This window comes from Phoenix dactylifera, unplaced genomic scaffold, assembly GCF_009389715.1.
Source record: "Phoenix dactylifera cultivar Barhee BC4 unplaced genomic scaffold, palm_55x_up_171113_PBpolish2nd_filt_p 000007F, whole genome shotgun sequence".
In the NCBI taxonomy this organism is placed as follows: domain Eukaryota; kingdom Viridiplantae; phylum Streptophyta; class Magnoliopsida; order Arecales; family Arecaceae; genus Phoenix; species Phoenix dactylifera.
This window is the reverse complement of record NW_024067666.1, coordinates 436101-456749: the sequence shown is the minus strand read 5'-3', so window position 1 is coordinate 456749 and position 20649 is coordinate 436101. Positions and strand designations below refer to the sequence as shown.

General features: G+C 37.5%; 1 protein-coding gene across 1 annotated transcript; it reads left to right on the top strand.

Moving 5' to 3' along the window:
- The first annotated feature begins 4730 nt into the window (after positions 1-4730).
- Positions 4731-17587, top strand: LOC103705404 (switch-associated protein 70-like). The gene is made up of 10 exons (XM_008789101.2): positions 4731-5146; positions 5274-5378; positions 7101-7162; positions 7247-7330; positions 7415-7446; positions 7590-7671; positions 10374-10602; positions 12817-13044; positions 14241-14533; positions 16951-17587. The coding sequence occupies exons 1-10, from the start codon at positions 5123-5125 to the stop codon at positions 17303-17305; spliced, it is 1494 nt and encodes a 497-aa protein (XP_008787323.2). The 5' UTR covers positions 4731-5122; the 3' UTR covers positions 17306-17587.
- The last annotated feature ends 3062 nt before the right edge of the window (positions 17588-20649 follow it).

The window sequence follows — 20649 nt, the reverse complement described above, 5'->3', positions numbered from 1 at the left end:
TAGTATTTATGATTAATAATTAGTATCAAAGTTTTATGTTTTGGTACGGATGGATGGTGTTCATCGATTCCAAGCGACCAAGTGGGCGATGACCCGCGAGTCGCGACGAGTCGTCACGATCGGTCTTCACGGCTTTGGCTTTGGATCCTGTGAGGGAATGCCGAGGAGCATGACTCGTCTTTTTCTTCGATTAAAAAATGCCAATCTCCAAAGGTCTTTTCATCAAGGCTAAGGATAAGACGCTTGCTGCCTCGCCGGCCAGTACTTTCTTAGGCTACCAGCCTAATACGAGCAGAGAATATGAGCCTGTTCCCTTCCCTTTACTAGTTCTTAAACCATTGCGTCATCACTCTTCATGTGTGCACACTGAAGGTTCATGCACTTCTCATTTTCTTAAGCTAACGTGTCTCAGTGGACATGTTACTGTGGTTATTTGATTTGAATTGTATTTATAATTCAAATAATGTTATATGGCCCCACAATGGTAGTATCGTACCAAAAAGAAGGATTAAAAAGGCTATATGCTACATGGGTCGAGAGAATTGTTGCCATTGATGTAATGCGTGGTGGAATTACGTACTTACCACTTTATCTTTCATAGAGCCACCCACGCTCTCATGGTGATACTACCATTGTTGATAGGGAAGGAGAGGAAGAGTGGGAGATAGAGAGCGGAAGATGGAGAAGAAGTTAGATGTATTTTGGGCTTCGCATATTTTGCGGAAGGCGAACAGTGCTAAGAATTGGATCATCTTCTATGCAGCCCATCATTCTGGATATGTATTTTGGGATACTTGCAATCGTGTGCCGCAGGCATTAGATCGTATTTTATCTTGTGATTGGCTCTCTCACCAACGTGTGTAGTAAGAAGCCGGTTCCAAAAAAAAAAGAAAAAGAAAAAAAAAAAAGAGGGAAGATACTTTTGCTTTGATGTACTGAGAGAGGGGACAAACTTAGTCATTATGGAGCCATTTACCGTTCCATTGTTCGCCATCATTGCCCGTTTGCTGTCCTCCTCCACTGCTCCTATTCGACGTCCGACCACCATGCTTGAGAGAGATGAAAGGTAGAGAAAGGGGTCGAACGAGGGCATGGGAGGAGATGAACCGAGAATGGACGGGGCATCTGGGCAATCCTGAAAGCTACATTCAATGAACCCTGGTTGGCATCATTTATAATTGAGACTAAATGGTTTCTAATCATCTTTGAACCCATCAACTATTGTTCTTGATTAATAAAAGTATTTTTGGCAAATGCTTTCGTAGTGGTTTCTTTTTCATAAGTCCAAAAATTTCACCTTTGATTATGAAATATAAATGTCTCCAACCATCCCTTTTAATCATTATCCAATCTCGAAGGCCTAGGACTGAAATCCTATGATGTTATCCCATACTAACATTTTAAAGAGAATGAATTTGTTTTGAGCACTCTATTTTTTTCAAAGTAATAGCACCGAAGGTACAACTTGTTAAGGACAAAAGTGCATCACTGGCAGAAGGAATAGGATGGTCAACAATACACATGCTGGCCTAGCTTAAGGTCCAATGAGCCTTTTAATTTTGGGACTAGAATTTCAAAGCTATGGGTTTAGTGACTTACTCGTAGGGGTAGCAAAATATTCAGGGCGGATTCAGATTTCAGAGGTCTGACCCGTTTAAGCCATCTAATCTATTTAATATCTGGATCGGGTCGGATCGGATAATCTGTTTACTTATTTACCGTTTAATTTCTTTTGTTCAAAATATCATGATCTCATTCTCGCCTCGCGGTCATGGTTGCGGCCTGTCTCCTCTTGGTTTTGGCCTGTCCCGTCCATCAAAGTCTAAAGATTCAGAATTCAAATCTCAAATCGAGAATTCTATTTTTTTGGCCACTAAGGCACTGAGTAATGTCTGTCTATCCCTTCCTGAATCTCTGGGCTCCCCATCCAGCCATCGTGATTGATGCCACGTCGTCTTCCCAGTTTCCACTTGCCCCAATCCCCATTGCGATTGAGTGAGGAGTGAGGACCGGGGTTTCTTTCTAATTTCTTCTTTGATTCTTTTTAAGTTCCACTTTTTCCTCCCCTTCTCTTCCTCTTGGCTCTTGCTTTTGGCCGACTGAGTGCCCTGTGTGGTTGTGCCCCCTTTCACCTTTCCTTATTGATCGAGTGCCCCCTTTCTAATTGTTGTAGCACAAAATGTGTAATCTTATTTTGCTTGGTATTAGTTTGATTTGTTGTCGTTGATCTTATGGTTTAGTTTGGCAATATGTAAATAATTCATCTAATAGGGTTCAAGCCAAGAGTTCCTCATTGCCATATATTAAACATGTTGGGTTAGGCTACTTACCTATTTATTAAATGAGTTAAACATGTCAGGTTGGGTCAAATTGGGCTAACAGAATTCACTGTTTGCTAAACAAGTTAAGCAGGTCGGATAAACAGGTTAAAAAGATCAGGTTGGGTTACCTGTTTATTAAACATGATAAGTTTAGGTTGCAATTTTTGACATATTTAATAAACAGATCAGGTTCAGGTCGGGTTTAGGTTTATGATTTTCTAATCCAACTTGTATCTGACCCGATCTGTTTATATCCGACCCACCTGATTGCCGCCACTAACTTAGTCGCATAGGATGGCTTAGTGGGTCTTAGGTCGAGGAGTTTGGCTCAGGCTCATTTATCCAAACCAAGCTGCAGGTTTGGCATCAAGCTTCCAGCATGAATGTTGGCCTGGACCAACCCTATTCTCGATCCGGGCCCAAAATAATTTTTTTTTTGAATTTCAGGCCTAAATCCAACCGAACCTTCTCAGATCAGGCATAAGCCCAATTCTAAGCCGGTCCCCATTGTTCAATCACTATGCCAAGCCTTTAGCGTGCTATATATTGTAAATATATGTCAAATCATATTTCTAGGAAGAAAAATTTTTTTCACTTTTCAATGCTCGTATAAATCTTTCAGTAAATATTTGGCATTATTTTTCCTACCATAAAAAAGATATTTGACATTATTTCATGGGACATAGATATGGTATAATAGCCAGACATAAAATAAGAATAAGAATTTGCCATTTTTCCCGGGCTGGGAGCTGTTGATGATCCGAGGAACACGTAGTGCCTTCTTTCTTTTATTTTTCCTTTATTTTCTCAAAGCAAAGAGTGGCATCCCGAAGGGTAATTAAAGCTGGAAACATGAGAGAGAGATCCAGAGATTGGAGCCCTCTTCAAGAGGACAAATCCCCCTCACAAGGTGGCAGCATACCAAGGTAGCATGGCAAGTAGATGCCTTTGAAAATCTGAAGTCTGAACTCAAGTAGATTGATTTCCAACATAAGTATAAATTATGCTACACGTTGCTAGAAAGTTCAACTATGCAAATATATGCAAGTTGTATTAAAATTCTACGTATGAATCTGTTATGAATATTTTGGATTCCAATAAAAACTATCAATTCAAAGATCATTATATTTTCTAATTCATATAAAAGGCCTCGATGACGAGTTTCTGTGAAACTAGTTAGAATCATAATATAAGAAAATGATATTAAATATAAGTGTTTTTCTCATTGAGTCGATACTTTTTTAATTATAAGCTTCTTTAAGCAAATAAGTTCGCGAAAAACATTAGTAGAAAACTAATATTTTCAGTCTATTATAGAGATGCTTGATGTTTGTTTACATATCATAATTTAAGTAAAAGCTTACCAAAAAATTGATAAATACATTTGAACTTGGTTATTGTCACGACCTGCCTGCGCAGGACACGTGGCCATTGAGTGCGCCACCACGTGGCACCACATGAGGGAAGAACACAGAGTTCCCTTGCTAGATATTGTCCAGTTCCGGAGTCTGTACGCGCGCACGTGCACCAAGCTTAACCCCTCTCCGATTTTGCTTTTCTTCCAAAATGCATCTACAGGATTTGGAGACATCCACCCTATATGCCTAGGCTCAAAGAACTCTCTAGTCGATGTGGGATTAAGGAGTCTCACATCCCACCGACCATCGGACCAGAGTCGTCCTCGACTTTGATACCAAATATCGCGGCCCTCCTGTGCAGGACACGTGGCCATTGAGCACGCCTCCATATGGCGCCATATGAGGAGAGAACACGAGGCTCTCCAGTTAGATATTGTCCGGTTTCGAGGTCTGCACGCGCGCGCGCATCGAGCTTAACCCCTCTTCGGTTTTGCTTTTTTTTCAAAACGCGTTTACAGGATTTGGAGATACCCGCCTCATATGCGTAGGCTCAAAAAACTCTCTATCCGATGTGGGATTAAGGAGCCTCACAGTTATCTTATGGATCTAGATTTAGATCCTATCGTTATTACCACCATTTATATCACTTTTAGTCATTATTGTTACCCTAATCAAGGTTGATAGTCCACTTACTACTTCGTAGTTTGTATCTAAAAAGGATGTCCTAATGGACTCCCATCAGTGTGAAAATTGAGAAAGATCAGATATATCTAGATTTATTCTTACTTATGGAGAGGCTATTTTCGTATTTTGAATATGTGATACCTAGATTATAATGGAGGAACTTACCATTTCATGCCTCTATTGATTGTTTGTATCCACGTAGGAAAATATGAAATAGTGTTTCACATGTATTTTATGGGTCGAGTCTAAGTGTCGAGGAAAATTTTTTTTTATATTATTTATGGGTTGGGCGAGGGTCCATTTCCAATTCCAGCTTATTTGTGCATCACAATGTTGTCTACGCATAACCAAGAAAGTAAAGATAAATTAGGGTTTGATTTCGTTCAATGCCATTCTTTGTGTTTGCTATCAGAGTCCATAGACCTGTTTTAGGTAATATCATGATCATAATATACTTTGCAATCAAAATATTTTCTTATTCTCCGTAGATGGGTAAATTCTTAGGTCAGGTTTTTGGTGAACGTAGCTGTATGCAGTATGCCTTGGAGCGGGAAGTACACATTATTACCAATCTGGATTTAGAAACCGCAATTAATTATTAAATAATTCAATAAAATTCCGTTGACATGACCGCCACCCGCTAGTCCGACCTAACAGCTCCAACGCCAAACGCGCTTCCATTCCCGGAAAAAAAAAATTCCACCCAAAAACCCTAATTCTCTTCACTCGCCTGGTACGATTCCTCGTCTCTTCTCACGGATGGCCTCCAATGGAAGCCCGGCGGTACGCCTTTCTCTCGATCCTAGGGTTCCCTATCGGCAATTATTAGTAGTTTCGCGTAGCTCGACCGATCCTGTTTGAATACGAAAAGTATGGTTTTTGGGTTTTTTTTTTTTTTTGGTGATTTCAGAGGGTGGGTGATGTGGAGAGCAGCTTGGAGAAGATCAAACGGCAGCTGACGTCGGGCTCGGGGAGGTATCTGCTGCAGGGCCCGCTTCTCAAGCGATCCGAAACGGTGCGGCCTCGATCTCTTGTTATTTGTCGGAATTGGAGTCGTGATTCCTTCATTTTGCTCTTTTTTATGTAAAGAATTGGTTTTTCCTGGAATTATTACTTGATCTGCGGCTTTTAAGGGGATTTTACTTGATCTTCAATGCATCTAGGTTTGAATCTTAGACAGTTCAGTTCAAGCACATAGGAAGTAAAAAAGGTAATGCTGCAAGAACTATAATCGTGGAGTTGTTGTATGGAGAATTCTCTGTTGTCTTTGGGTGTTGACAATTATTTCTTATAAAATTTAATAAGAGAGGCTAACCTCACTGTCGCTGAATACCTGCTTTTGTGCCACTCATTTCAGGAAAACAGCATACATGTACATACCACTATATTAATAATATCAATATGGGGGAAGTGTCTCGGTTCCTTCATTTTCCTCAAAAATAAGAGAGGCTTGTGTGTGCATCTTCAACAATTAACAGTATTCTCTACAAGAGGGTTTGTTAAGGAGTGCAAACATGATTTCATTCTGAGACCTGAATTGATTTGGAAATATATACTGCTCAAGTATGAATGCCATGGAGAAATTTTCTTAAGTTGAGGTGTCATGTACCAGTTCTGGCGCATGCTACAGGAATTTCACAAAATTTGCTCATATACTGGAGTACTTGTAATTTCATCGGGGTATGCTTGTTCCACTGTTGCATTCTTGTGATAAGGATCACCTAGCATTATGCTACTTTGTTGATTTGGATAATCTGAAGCTCGGTCCGGTTAAAATGTTAAAACGCTTGATCAATCATTTGCCTTTACATGATAGTTTGAGGAAAAAAGATAATTTGAGGAAATTCATCATTTTGATTAACAAGAACCATCACGACTGCCCTATGCCATAACCTATGCCACTCCAAAATTCTTTCATTCAAAATATAAATTACACTCAGAGACAATTTCCTAACAGTTTGTCTTTTGCACCAGTTATATGTTTGTTGGCTAACTATATAGGTATGAATAGATATACAAGTGAGTGATGTTGTCAAGTAAGGGGTGTCGGACGTGTTGTTACATGGGCAACACATGCACAACCTGCAACCAAATCTTATTGGTGACCTTTCTCTCTCTCTCTCTCCCCTCCCTCCTTTCAAGACTTCAAAGTTTAATATTGGTCTTTTCCTTGAAGTGGTTTCTCGTGAGTCATGAGCAATTGTGAGTAGAATTACGTGTTCTCATCTGCTAATTTCTTTGAACAGACGACCTGAGTAAGTTTGATGAAAACCAACATACTAATGCTGATAAATTGCACTCACCTCATATGTATGTTGGAAGATGCAGATGAGATGAGCACAATTATCAGTTCAACAAAACTAAACGAGTTGATGTTCCATATAGTTCACATCACATAACTGAATGGCAATACTCCCGATAAGGATTCATATTGAAGAAGGATTTATAAAGCACATACCAAGTAATTGGTGTAGGATTGCAAATAGCATAGATGTTTAATCCTTACAATATTTGTCCAAAAATGTAGGTTGACTGATGTATCCTAGGTTTTCTTTAAATAGGTTGAGACAAGCGTTTGCTAACTTTGCTAACTTTGCTTTTCTAAATATTGTTCATTTGCGATTTTATTTTCCCTCTTGCTACAAATATAGTCATCCTTGGTGGTTTTGGAGGTACACTATGGAGGAGCTCCATTGTGGACAAGCTCTGACAATGTTTGTTCTCCTATATTTAACAGCTGAGGAAATGGAATGAGAGATGGGTGATCTTGGATCCAACATCTGGAAAAATGGAATACAAGTATGCTATCTTGGCATGTCTCAGAAAAGTTTCTACTTTAAAACCCTGTCTAACTCACGGTAATTTACTATTTTATTGGCATAGGACTCGGAGAAATGAGACTCTTGTCAAGGGAATAATCATATTTGATTCAAACAGTACAATCACTGTGTCCCCTGTGAACTTCCAGTAAGACTATCTATGATCCCATTGTTTGATTATATATTGCATGTAGATAAAAGCTCTTAACTATTCTTGTTTTGCTTCTTGCAGTGGGCTGCCAAAATATGATGGCTGCTGTTTTTGTATCCATTTGCTCTGATTTTGATTGAGTAAATAGAAAAGTATTAACTGTTTCTAGTGTTCCTTAGCTTCTACCAATACCTGTTTGGTTATTACTGATGCAAGGTTTTAGCACATTTCTTGGGTTCCTTAACTAGCCCTCTAGATATTGGAACTCTACAGAAGAAGGAGTACTTTCTTTGTGCTGAAACCCCTGGTGCTGCAAGAGCTTGGGTATCCACTTTACAGTAAGCTTGTGGAGCTTCAACTTTTCACTGTATCAAAGAAATGATGCATTATAAAGAATTTTATGTTTGCATTATGCCATTTCCCCTTCTATTGTTTAGATTGTGTAAATGTACTATTTGGATAGACCTACAGGTGGCTAGGCATGCAAAAGAATTGGTGATTAATAAAAAGGAACGTGCATTTTCAGTGTTAATTTAACTCTACTATATATTGAATTTTAACCCAAATCAGTGAAAACAAGCATGTCCCTGCTGATTTATGCTCCGATATGAAACATCTGATGAACTATATCAGTGCAAGAGCTTGGAGATGGCTGGAAGAAATCTTCTGTCAGACATCATTTATTTTGATTATTTTATAATTTTCGTTTTGATGAACTATTGTGAAGCACTTCATTACATAAATGAATGATTAACATTAAGTATATTTATCCAACCCAACAACATTGCGATGACAATATACGAAAAACTTTTTCATTCCTTGCAATCTCATTGTTGATGCTTCTTGCTATTATGTAATTATGATACCTTTTCTTCAATTTTTATCAATGAAGCCAAATTAGTGTCCAAGGTATAAAATTATCTTCAAACTTGTTTCCTAATGTTTTGTCATCTGGTTTTTGGATACCTTATGTTTATGCCGATTAGGTTTTTCTTTTAACTGAGCTTTCATGGCAGTTGGTTTTTGTTTTCTGACAATCTGGTTTAGTGATAGCTAAGGGCAACCTCCATTGTAGACTCTACTTCTTTTTGAGGTAATCACACAATTGTAACCTGCTTGACCTTGTCTATATTTAAAAAGAAACTGTATTGCTATCCTCACCCTTTTTGTCTTTGTATATCTTCATTCCCTATGATTACTCATTGTTTGATTTTCCATTCTGCAGGAGTATTGTGCATGTACATACACCACGCTCATGCATGCCTAAGGTGTATGTACATGCAGATATGTGGATGAGCAACTCTTATGTAAAGTATTTCTCTAACATAGATTTGTAATAATTCTAAATAATGTGTCGGGAAGAAGAGTAACAATAGTTTTGTGTGTGGCTGAACTATTGAACATATAAACCATTGTTGTTGATGAAACTATATCCCATGGATGAAACCATGGAATGCCGTACTGGCCCATACCGGCCGATATTGGCCGGTACGTACCGGTCCAGTCCTGGACCGGTACCAGAACCACTAAAAAACCGGTATTTTCCGGTTTTTTAGCCGAACCGGCCGGTACGGGTGCGTACCGGCCGGTTCGGAGCTTGTACCGGCCGGTACCGGCCTTGTATACGATTTTTATTTTTTTATTTTAGAACCACAGCGCCTCGCGCTGTGGTTTTTGAAATCACCGCGTACCGGCCGTTACGGTACCGTACCGGTACCGTACCGGTCCGGCCGGCCACCGGTACACCGACCGGTACCGGTATGCCGACCGGTACCGGTACGGCGGACCTTAGATGAAACTATGCATGGAATACCTGCAGTCTTGGTTCTTGTAAGAAAAAGAATATCTTTATTTGCATTACTTACAGAGAAGGTTAATAAGATGATGTATGATGGTTTATGGATGGAATTTGACTTGCTAGATTGTGGAAATGCCATTTACATGTGTGGAGCAAGGGGCATGGTGCTAATAGATATTGACAAGATGAGCACTAATGAGAAATTCAAGGATGTTCGGATAGTTGCTAAGAAAAGTCAATAGTCTATGATGCACAAGTTGTAATAGATATCTAATGAATTCTGAAAGTTTAGGTAGATTACATATAGGCCATATTGATAAATGAAAAAATTAAATTTTTACCCCTACTTTGAGCTAGCTAAATCACAAATAGCATGTGTACATTTTAACAGTTAAAATGTAGAAGATCTTTTCAACGAGAAATAATAAAAACTAAATGTATTGAAGATAAGATTATGGACCTATATTGATGCAAAGAGCATGAAATAACTTAAAAATAGATAGATGAAAAACAAGGGTTAGATTATGAGACAAAAACATCAATGAAGAATTCTGTGCATTTTTTTTTTGACAGCATCTTCAATTGCTCATAAGATAGCAAATGTTAAAGAAGTTTTGTTCATGCCAGATTATAGTCCACTTGGATTTTGTTGCCACCACGGTTAACATTATTTCCTGGTAATTCATTTGGCCACATCAAGAGGTGCGGCTAATTATAAATTCTTTGTGAAGATGGTTAGTGAAAGTATGAACTGCTGAAAGGGCTAATCTTAAGATTGCAAACCAAACAGGGTAAGCAATGTCTACAATTACCTGTCCAGGCATCTCTATTTTTCTGCTTGCATCTTAAGCCTTTTATGTTAGCAAGCCTTATACCACAAAATTACTAAACTGCATCACATCTAAGTGTTACTACATGGAATTCATATTTAAGTTTTAGGTAAGTGTAATGCATATGCCAGTTTAGTGGCCTATCGTGCGCAATTTTTTTTTTTTGGGTGTGTATATCATCCATATTTCAACACACTGATAGGCCTCCTGTTCATAACTTGGTCCTTTTCTCACTTATGTAGCTTTAGATATTGACATCATGATCTCAAGCTTGGTATGTTATTTTTTTCAAAACCCACACTTCAGCATAATTCAATTCTCAAGGAGCTTTTATTGGTCCATTATTTCCTTAGCATTTACTTGGTATCTTTGTTTGTAATCTCTTAGTGTGCAGTTTTTTTTTTTTCACCAGTGCAACTCAGTTGGTCCTTCGGGCCCATAAAGAGGCAGTAAATTCATTGAGTGGGAATGGCTCTGCAAAATTAGGAACAGTTGCCGCTGTAGTTGCAGCTGCAAACTCAACTGCAGCAGAAGCATCCAAAGAAATAGAGGCAGCAATGAAGATATCTATGAGAGCAACTCTGGGCTTGGTGACAAAAAAAACAAGTGAAGGTCACCTGGATGATCTGACAATTATGAAGGTACACCTTGTTATTGTTCATCTTTGTTCTATATCGTGGTTTTATAAACCAGATATCATAATGCTTATCACTAATCTTCTTTTATTAGCTTCAGTTTGAGCGATCTGAATTATGAATAGTATTCCTGATGTATATGTGCTGCTGGAATTTGAATGCCTTAATTCACAATATCAGTTTGTGGCCATGGTCCATAACAAATAGATCTTCTTCTGCGATCTTGCATCAGCAACAGGAGAGTTTTCTTTCTTTTTTAAAAAAAGTTATTATTGGTATCTTATTGACTTTTCAGTGATCATAATATGGGATCACATCCTGGTCATAGATTTAATAGATAAGATTACTATATGAGTTAATATTGCGTAGGTAGAGTTATAAGCATTTGTTCTTGCAGGCTAGTTAACCTCTGACAAATGGAAAGGGTGGGGATTGACATGAGACTGACTACTGATCGTATAACGGAGACTTATATTTTGCCATGACTGCTGATATATTTCAATGATTTGTTATATGGAGGAAGATTTCAGAAGAGAAGGGACTAATATTGAGTTTGAATTAATATGATCAGGGACCTGCAATTTTACTAAATGTAGGAAGAAAACTGAAGCTCCAAACAGTAAATATGGCTAAGAGATACTTTGTGTGACCTTTAATTTATCAAGAATACAGATAGGTGAAGGAATACCCGGTAGAGTGATATGCTAAAGCAGATAAAGAGGTGCATTCAGGGCATTGGGTCATTGCTGCATGCTTTTGAAACAAAATAAAATTTTCAAAGAGTAATTAGACTGACATCACTTATGGATCAGAGCATATTGAATATTCAAGAGGGCCTGTGTAGAAGATAAATGAGGTAGATAAATTATATAACTATATAATAGTGGCCTGAAGTGAGTCATTATTAGAAGCATATGAGTTGCACAATCTTTGGATAAAGAGTTTCTACTCAAGATGGTATTGACACGTCTGTGAAGATTTGAGAAGGTCATTGAACCAAAAGGGGCTAGGATTTGTGATAAGTGGGCTAGGAGGAGGAAGGAAGTATCTAAGATAACACAGATGTTATGATAAGTAAAAAGAAATTCCGATGGTGGACGTAGTTGTTAAATTAATTACTACCCAAGAAGGACTAAAAAATGTATCTATAAATCTTTTGAATAAAATTTGTTAGTTATTGTTATGATTGTTTTAGTATCAGCTTTCAGGATTGGTTAAGGTGTATGGATTCTGCCTTTGCCACCAATAGGTGTCCCTTGAGTTGTTCAAACTCTGTCATGTTGACCTGGGAGCAACCCCCCCTATGGGCAAACTGATGACAAGTTGTTTACTCTGTTTCCCAATCCTCGGTTCACATCAACAATCAGTTCTTGATAAATAAAAGCTCCGTTTGTGTATAAATTGGCTTTCTATACATTTCCACCAGCAGCATTATTGCTTGATCATCGGAATGGTGCAATTGATACTGTCTGATAGAGTTAGGATCTCCTCCTCCAGTGGCAGGAATCTAATATGTTGCAGTCTCATTTTATTAAAAAAATGTCATTATATATTGACAGCCGGTCACTTAACCAACACATACTTGGAAGTTTGTCTGCTGCTTCCAAATAAGCTATCCAAGGTTACTATGCTTCCTACGAGACTTTGCCGACCCCATTGAAAAATTGTTTGTTAAGTCATAACTGTTCCATCTGTTAAGTAGGCTAGCGTCGAAATTTGACTCCTACAATTTCGTTTTTTTTTTTTTTTTTTGGTTGAGCTTATTTTTATAATAGATTCTGGCTGCTGCTTGTTTCTAAATTGGAAGCAAATAAAAAGATGGCCAGTGTATGGGGCTCCTACTATTATGGGGTCTAGGAAGGGTCAAATGTATGCTGCCTTAGCCTCGCATGCAGAGAGGCTGTTTTCGTAATTTAGACCTATGACCTCTATGTCATAATGGAACAACCATATCATTGCACCAAGGCTCACCCTCTGAATGAGCAAACTCATTTATTGATTTATTTACGTTTACAGAATTACAGTCTTTTGCATCTCAAGTAATCACTATGTCTCATGATATACTATGAGAAATTTTTCTAGTTGCTTATCTTGCTCTGTTGGTTTCACTATAGCCACAATTTAGTTCCGTGCCAACAAACAGACTAAATTTAAGGATCCCTTAAGATTGTAAGAAAGTATATTTGATATATGTTGGTGAATTCTATCTGTCTTCTACAGGAAACTCTTCAAGTGAAAGATGAGGAACTACAGCAGCTAGCTAAGGACCTTCGTGCTAGAGATTCCACAATAAAAGTGATAGCAGATAGATTAACAGATACAGCTGAGGCTGCTGAAGCAGCTGCTTCTGCAGCACATGCAATGGATGAAGAGAGAAGACGTGCTTGTGCAGAAATAGAACGCCTAAACAAGGATGCAGAGAAGCAACTTGAGTCATCCATGCTTAAGGTCCCAAATATTTTTCAGCTATTGTGAATGGAATTTTGTGGAAAGTTCTCATTTGCTTAAAACAATGACGTGTGCTGTCCTGTTGTAGAGTACTAAATTTATTGATTATTGACTATTTAAGAACAAGTTCAATAACTTGTAAATACGGCAATATATTTTCAACTATACTTTGGTAAAATTATCTTTTTTCTATACAAACACAATTGCACTCTGTGTATTGCATTATTTTCCAATAAATTCAATTGCTTTTGTCCTGATGATTTAAACCTTACCTTTTTTCTTGTGCTTGCTAAATCCTTCTATTTGATAACCACATGAATTTCGCCCCCATTCTTTGTCCATGCAACATACTGTTCTGCCTTTTCTCCTTGGTGTGGATAATGTTTAATTATATTATTATCTTCAAAAAGTGAGGTCAAAATTAAGTTAGATGGTAATGCATGAGAGCATCATGTGATTGTTTTCTTGTCTGATTCTAGAAAGTTCATCTTTAACATCTTGAAAAATGTTTTTAGGTTGTGGTTTTTCAGATTCCTCGTTTTATTAAATTGGAGCCACTCAAGTCAAACCTTCAATGCAATAAATCTTTCTCAATAAGTCACCACCTGTCAAGAGTTATAGAAATCAAATAGGAGCTATATCTCCCTTGAGGTGTAATATATTGAAACTAGCAACAAGCGGCATTAACTAACAAGGAGATAAACTATTTAGAGACTTTATATTGTCTTCCGAAGTTTTCTTGCATATTTTTCTTTTAAACAGTCTAAAGTTGCTAAATAAACACTTCCAACATTTTTTTTTTTGTATTTTCAAATATTCCCTTCTAAGTTTGTCTTTACCTTGAACAACCTCTGCTAGACTGTTAAAGAGACAAAACAGGAATAAAAAGAAATGAGAATTCATTGAATATAGCAGGAGTAGATTTAGAACCTTTGTTAAGAGGGTAGCTTTGAACTGATTTGGAGAAAGGGAAAAAGGAGCAGCACCCTGGTGGTTAGGGTTTTTTGGTGCCGTGAGGGAGTTCAAGGTAAACATTAGCATAGATGATTCTTGACTCTGCAACTTATTTTTCTTGTTAAGTTTCCATCCTTATACACTTACAAGTTCTCCTTTTTCAACTCCAAATATCCAGTCCAATGAGATGTTTGCACAAGAAGCTTTACCTTACTCTATGCTTATATGTTTGCTGTTAACAGTTGAGAGAATCTGAAGAGAAGGTGATGGCCCTAAGCAAAGAGAGAGAGATATTACTGAAGCAGAGGGACTCTGCTCTTCAAGAGGCACAACTATGGCGTTCTGAGCTTGCAAAAGCTAGAGAACGTGCTGTGATTTTAGAAGCAGCTGTTGTCAGAGCTGAAGAACGGGCCAGGGTTTCAGCGGCAGATGCTGAGGCTAGAATAAACAATGCTGCAGAAAAAGCAACAGCCACTGCAAAAGAAAAAGAAGACCTCCTAGCATTAGTGAATATCTTGCAATCACAAGTGCAGAGGTTTAGTTTCTGACCTATTCCCTCTGCTGTATTTCTTGTAGTTTGGTCGGCATTTTTCAGTCATGCTTATATCCCGGCCTTTTATACGTTCATTTATTTTAAATAAGGTTTCTGGATAGGAAAAATAGACAAGGAAAGATTCATAAAACAAATCATAGAGCCAGTATTTAAGTTTGTATCTTGCATGAATTTTTAAATCCTTACTAAGGCTCTCATATACGGAATCCAAATACAAAATTTAATTAGATGCCATCTGCAAGTTTATTGAAAGAATGAAAGAGCATATAGACAACCTGTCAAACATGTTACTTTTGTAGTTCATTCAAGCTACTACAAGCTACATTGAACATTTAAACTTTCATATACATATATGTGAAAGTATAGCCGCATGGAATCCTTGTGGTCGGATGATGGTTGTGGATTTTGCCGCTCTGCACATGCAATGTGTGCATATATCACTCTTTGGGCTAAACAATTAAGTTGCATGCAAAGCAGCGGATTTAGTATATGTTCTTCTGTTCAAGTTTACTGGTTGTCATAATTATTAGTTTCTATTGCAGTCTGTTAGTCAAAAAGTACTATTGCCAGACCTCATAATATAAAGTAACTACAAAAAAAAAGAAAAAATTATTGTCCTGGATCTTTCTGTACCAATTCTAAGATCCCATATTACATATTCCAAGCTTGATCAACTTGAGAGATCAAGTACTAATCATTAAATTTTCAGTCAAGACTGATCTGTTTTAATTGAAATGGATTTGTTTCAGCTGGACTGCTCCGGAACTGATTTAAATTTTCGGTTTCGGTTAGTTTTGGGCAAGACTGACTGAACTGTTGCTTTTTGTTTTGCATCTTTGTTTCACCATATTTAGCTTATTATTAAAAAAGTGTTGTTTTATTAATACTTCCTAACATTCATTAATATAAATTCGACCACACATTTATCCAAGGCTCTGATGATCTAATCCATGTTATTTTTGTCTGAACTTTGTTATTGTGGAAAGTAGGGGGAAAACTTGTTGTGCATCTTTTTTTTCCTTGGCTCATCATGTTTTTAACTTATGAACAACATTGTAGATTGTAGAAGTAAAGATGTATATGCATATCTAGCAGCTTACGCTATATTGAAGAGTGTGATACGTAGTTAACTTTATGCTCTTGTTTACTTGTCCTTTCGGTTTATGCAGATTGAGTGGTATTTGGTATCATACTTAATAGATTCATACATTCATGTGATACGATTAATGCATTAAGCTTCAATTCAGCATGAAATTGCCCCAACTATGTGAATTATGACTTTAGATGACTTAAAAGATACGATACAATTGTTAAAAGTAACTTGCCTTGATTTACTCTATTATTTTTCTTAATTTTTTTTTCTGGCTTTTTTGATTGAAACTCCGAATCTTGGATCCGAACTACTAAAACCACCGCAACTGAAACTCTGCCTAGGGGTTCAAAACTGAAACTGAAACCAATCTTCAATACCTTGATTATAACTGACTAGCTTTATCTTATTGTATCTAGGTGTAGCTTCAGATTTTTTTTTCCCATTGGTTTCTGTCTAGTTGTACATCTTCTGCCAAGTGCAATTTGGAACACCTCCTTAACAGATGTTACTTGCTATGTTATTGTGCTTTTACAACAATGTAATAAAGCAAAAAGTGTGAAAGTTCTCAAGAGTATTTTTATAGGTTTGTTTTAAAAGTATTGCATTGAAATTGGTACTTCTATTTTCTCTGCAATGCCACGGAGGTTTTCAGAAATTTTTAGGAAACTTTGGAATGAAAATACAGAAACTTTTATAGGATGCTAAAAACACAAGCTCATGGAGCCCAATCCCTTCAAGAAAACGGAAATGCTTGGCTTCACACAGTTTCCATATTTACCACCATCATGCTCTCTGTAGTTCCAAAGATGCTGCTGTCGCTGCAAATTTTGCACAATTTATTGCTCTATCTCCACTTAGGACAGTGAATGATGGCGAGTGGGCAGCAACTAGGAGCACCATGTCTGCAAGCTGAGCAGAATGTTGTGGCAAAGAATTGTCAGAGTGCGATATCATAAAATAAACCAAAGTTAGTGCTGATTGAAAGGTGGCCATCTCAGGGATCAAACTATGACTGAAGATTCTGATGCTTCATGGGCATCATGTGCTATTAGCCATGTTATCTTTAGCTACACTCATGTGAGACATCAAGGTGCAAGTCATATGAGCATTGGAATGTGCTTGCCAAAGTTCAGCTGGCATTTTTATGAGATCAGAGAGTTTCTGATCACTGGTCATTGGTTATGGATTTGCTCAAATATGGACATTTTGTCCTAATCTCTAGTTATTTCATGATTTTGTGTTTATTTTATATTTCTTTAATCAAATGTTAGAAACTTTAAAATAATACATCTCGTTTTCTTATCAGACAACAAAGCAACACAAAGCAGGTCCTTGAAGAGAGATTGGAGTCAAGCTCTGGTGCTGATGACACTCTTCCAAGGACAAAGCATGTAGACTCGTCAGAGGACGATGTGGATAAAGCTTGCTTAACTGATTCAAGATCAGTTCCTGGTAATAGTGCTGTCCAATTGGTAGTTGATGGAGTTGAAATCCGTTCTATAGGTGACGCTGAGTGGAATGATATCCAGTCGATGGATGCAAGGATAGCTGATGTAAGGGAGATCACCCCTGAAGCAGAGCAAAGCAGCTTGGACATTCCTGTTGTTGCGAACCCATCGGTCAATGACCATCAACATAGAGGGAACCCTTCCCAGCCATGATGTTACTGCAAGCTATTTATTGAAATTGTAGTGATGGTGACGACATTGAGGCATCGTATAGCTTAATATTGGTAAATAAAGGTGTTGGAATATGATCTGCCAAGGGAACTCTTTCAAAGCTTTATTTGATTGTTGGGATAAGTTTTTAATAAGCTGCTAGATATTAGAATTTGAAAATCTACTAGAAGATGGGTTGTTTTTGGAAGGATATGTTTTTGATATCAGATCTATGGTCATCGAATCAAATTATACAGGTGAATCAATGTCTTGCAGTCTTGGTTTGTCGTGATTGGGCATTTTCATGTGGTTTCTCTTTTGATGCCCTACTTAAAGTTTGGCAGCCTCAAGTAATGAGAGCCAACCTATTTTCACATAATTCTGCTTGCAGATCATGAAGATCCAATCAGTGCCATGCTCTATACAAGCACCAATCATATAAGCTGAATATGGCGATTATTCTCTATCCTTGATATGTACCATCACCAACTGTTATTAAGTCCTTCGAATGAGATGGACGACGGACTGGTGATGTTGATGACCAGTTTTGGATTGATGGCAAGGCAGCCTGAGCGTAGCTTTGTATACTATAGACATGCATTTAGAAAGCATTGGTAATTAAACTTTGCCAAATTAAAGAGAGATTACAAAATGTAAAAGAGAATGAGAATCCATGAGGATTTGGAGAGACCGAATGACTGTGTTCAATAGGATTTAAAGGAATCAAATTCACAGGAGGAAACTGGATAGTTGAGACTGCTGGTGTGCACAGACTCGAGTACTTGTGAGAGGTTTGTGGTTTCAAGACAGCTAAAATTACAGTGCATGTACGAATGCATGGGCTTTAATTTGGGCACCTTCAGGCTGACACTTGAGAGCTCAATATCGTGATCTGAAATCCGTTGTGTTCTTGTGGGGCCAAGGCGATGATTTCTTACACCGTGCTTGTTCTTATGCATGATTAATAAAGCTTATGAGTTTTTTTATGGAACTCATCATCCATAAACAAAAGGTAAAATGAGAAAAAAGTAGCAAATTTGATTATGTCTGCTCTGTTCTCATGATAGCTCCCACATCTCTCGACAAGTAACAATATGGCTTATACCATCTCCTCCTATATCTCTTATTCTCATCTTTTATCACTCATACTTTGCTTTCCTCTCGACCATCTCCTCCAACAAGGAGCCCACTAATTATTCACAGATAGTTAAAGAGCCGCATTGCCAAAATGATATGGCATCCAAACTAGAAACATTAGAAATGAACAATACATGGTTTTTGATGTCTCTTCCTCTAGGCAAAGTTCCCATTGGGTGTAAATGGGTTTACAAAATCAAGTATAAATCCAATGGGACTATTGAGCGATATAAAGCTCATCTCATTTGTAAGGGCTACACCCAGGCTGAAGGCATTGATTATCATGAAAAACTTGCACCGGTTGCCAAACTAGTTATAATACATGGCCTTCTTGCTGTTGCATCCATCTATAGCTGGCTTTTGTACCAACTTGATGCCAATAATACCTTTCTTCATGGTGATTTACATGAAGATGTGTTTGTATTTATTGCCAAGTTTAGCACGACAGAGGGAGCACTATGTTTGTAAATTACACAAGTCTATCTACAACATAAAACAAGCCTTACGAAATTGACTTTGAGAAGTTTACATCTGTCATTAAAGTAGCAGGTTACAAGCAATCCAATACAGATCACTTATTTTTTATGCTCAATACCGAATCATGTTTCATATGATATTATCATGACCGGTAGTGATCCTCAACAGATTCTTCTACTCAAGTAGTTCTTAAACACTCAATTTCACATCAAGGATCTTAGCTTCCTAACATATTTTCTTGATATTGAAGTGGCACGCTCTTCTAAAAGCAATTTCTCAGTCAATGCAAGTATATATTGGACATTCTTTCTGAGACTAGGTTATTGTTAGGTGCAAAGCCATATAATTTGCTCATGGAACAAAAGTTAAGACTTACTGATGATGGTGATGCATTAGAGGATCCTTCTTCCTATAGGTGGTTGGTTGGTCGCTCAATTTATTCAACAATCACCAAGCTAACAATTTTATATTGGTTTACATTCTTAGTCAATTTATGCAAAATCCAAAGACGCCGTATTATGATGTTGCCATTCGGGTATTGCGCTATTTAAAGTCATCTCCTAGTAAAGGATTACTTCTCCAATCATCTAGTGATCTCACTTTGTGTGCTTATGCTAATTTAGATTAGGCTACTTGTTCTATGACTCAGTGATCTAGCACAGGCTACTTCAACTTCTTAAGATCTTCTCTTATTTCATGGAAGACAGACACAATCCATAACTTTCGCTCTTCTACTGAGGCTGAATACAGGTCTACGACAACTGCTACATGCAAATTGTTATGGCTCAAGTGTCTATCATCTGATCTAGCTGTTGCACATACCTAGCCTATGGAGTTCTACTGTAATAATCAAGCTACACTTCATATTGCCGCTAATCCAATATTTAATGAATGCACCAAACACATCGAAATTAATCGCCACGTAGTTCATGAACGTATTTAGATGTACGATATCTCCACTGCCTATGTTCATAGTGATCATCAAGTAGCTAATATATTTACTAAGGCACTTGGACGTGATCAGTTTCTTCTTCTTAGTAGCAAGTTGGGTGTAACGGATCTTCACGCTCCAACTTTAGGAGTAATAGAATCCCACAGATTCCTTCAAACTTTACGTTGATAGAATCCCAAAGATTCTTTCAAACTTTCTATATTTATCATGTTTACTTGGTCAACTTGGGCAACTCTATCATGAATTGATTTATGTGATTTGATAGAATCCCAAATATTCCTTCAAACTTTGCACAATCCCCAGCACGCTTACCAAGTTCACTTGGTCAATTTAGGCATGGATTGATGTACAGGATTTGGTAGAATCCCAAAGACTGATTTATGGGAAGAGCTTGACTTATGATTTTATACGCATGCTGAATTTATATATGACGTGTATATATACACACCAATTCGCTATGCTCAATAAAATCAAACCATTCTAATCACCTTTTTTCACCTATATTTGTTATTAAATGATCCAAGGACAAACGAAATTGAAAGGGTAGATTAGTCACCTTCTTTTTCCCATCTCATCCTCATAAAACATGCAAACAATGCAATAACAAAACCATAATCATTATTTAAAATAAAAACATTTATCTAAATCTATCTCAACTAAGCATATCTAATTTCAAACCTACAAAAAAGCCTTCTTATCCCCAAAGACGCCATCACCTTTCCATGCGAGGCCTTAAGTGCCAAAGGCCACATTCCGGCCACCATGGCTTGCTTCTTGATGT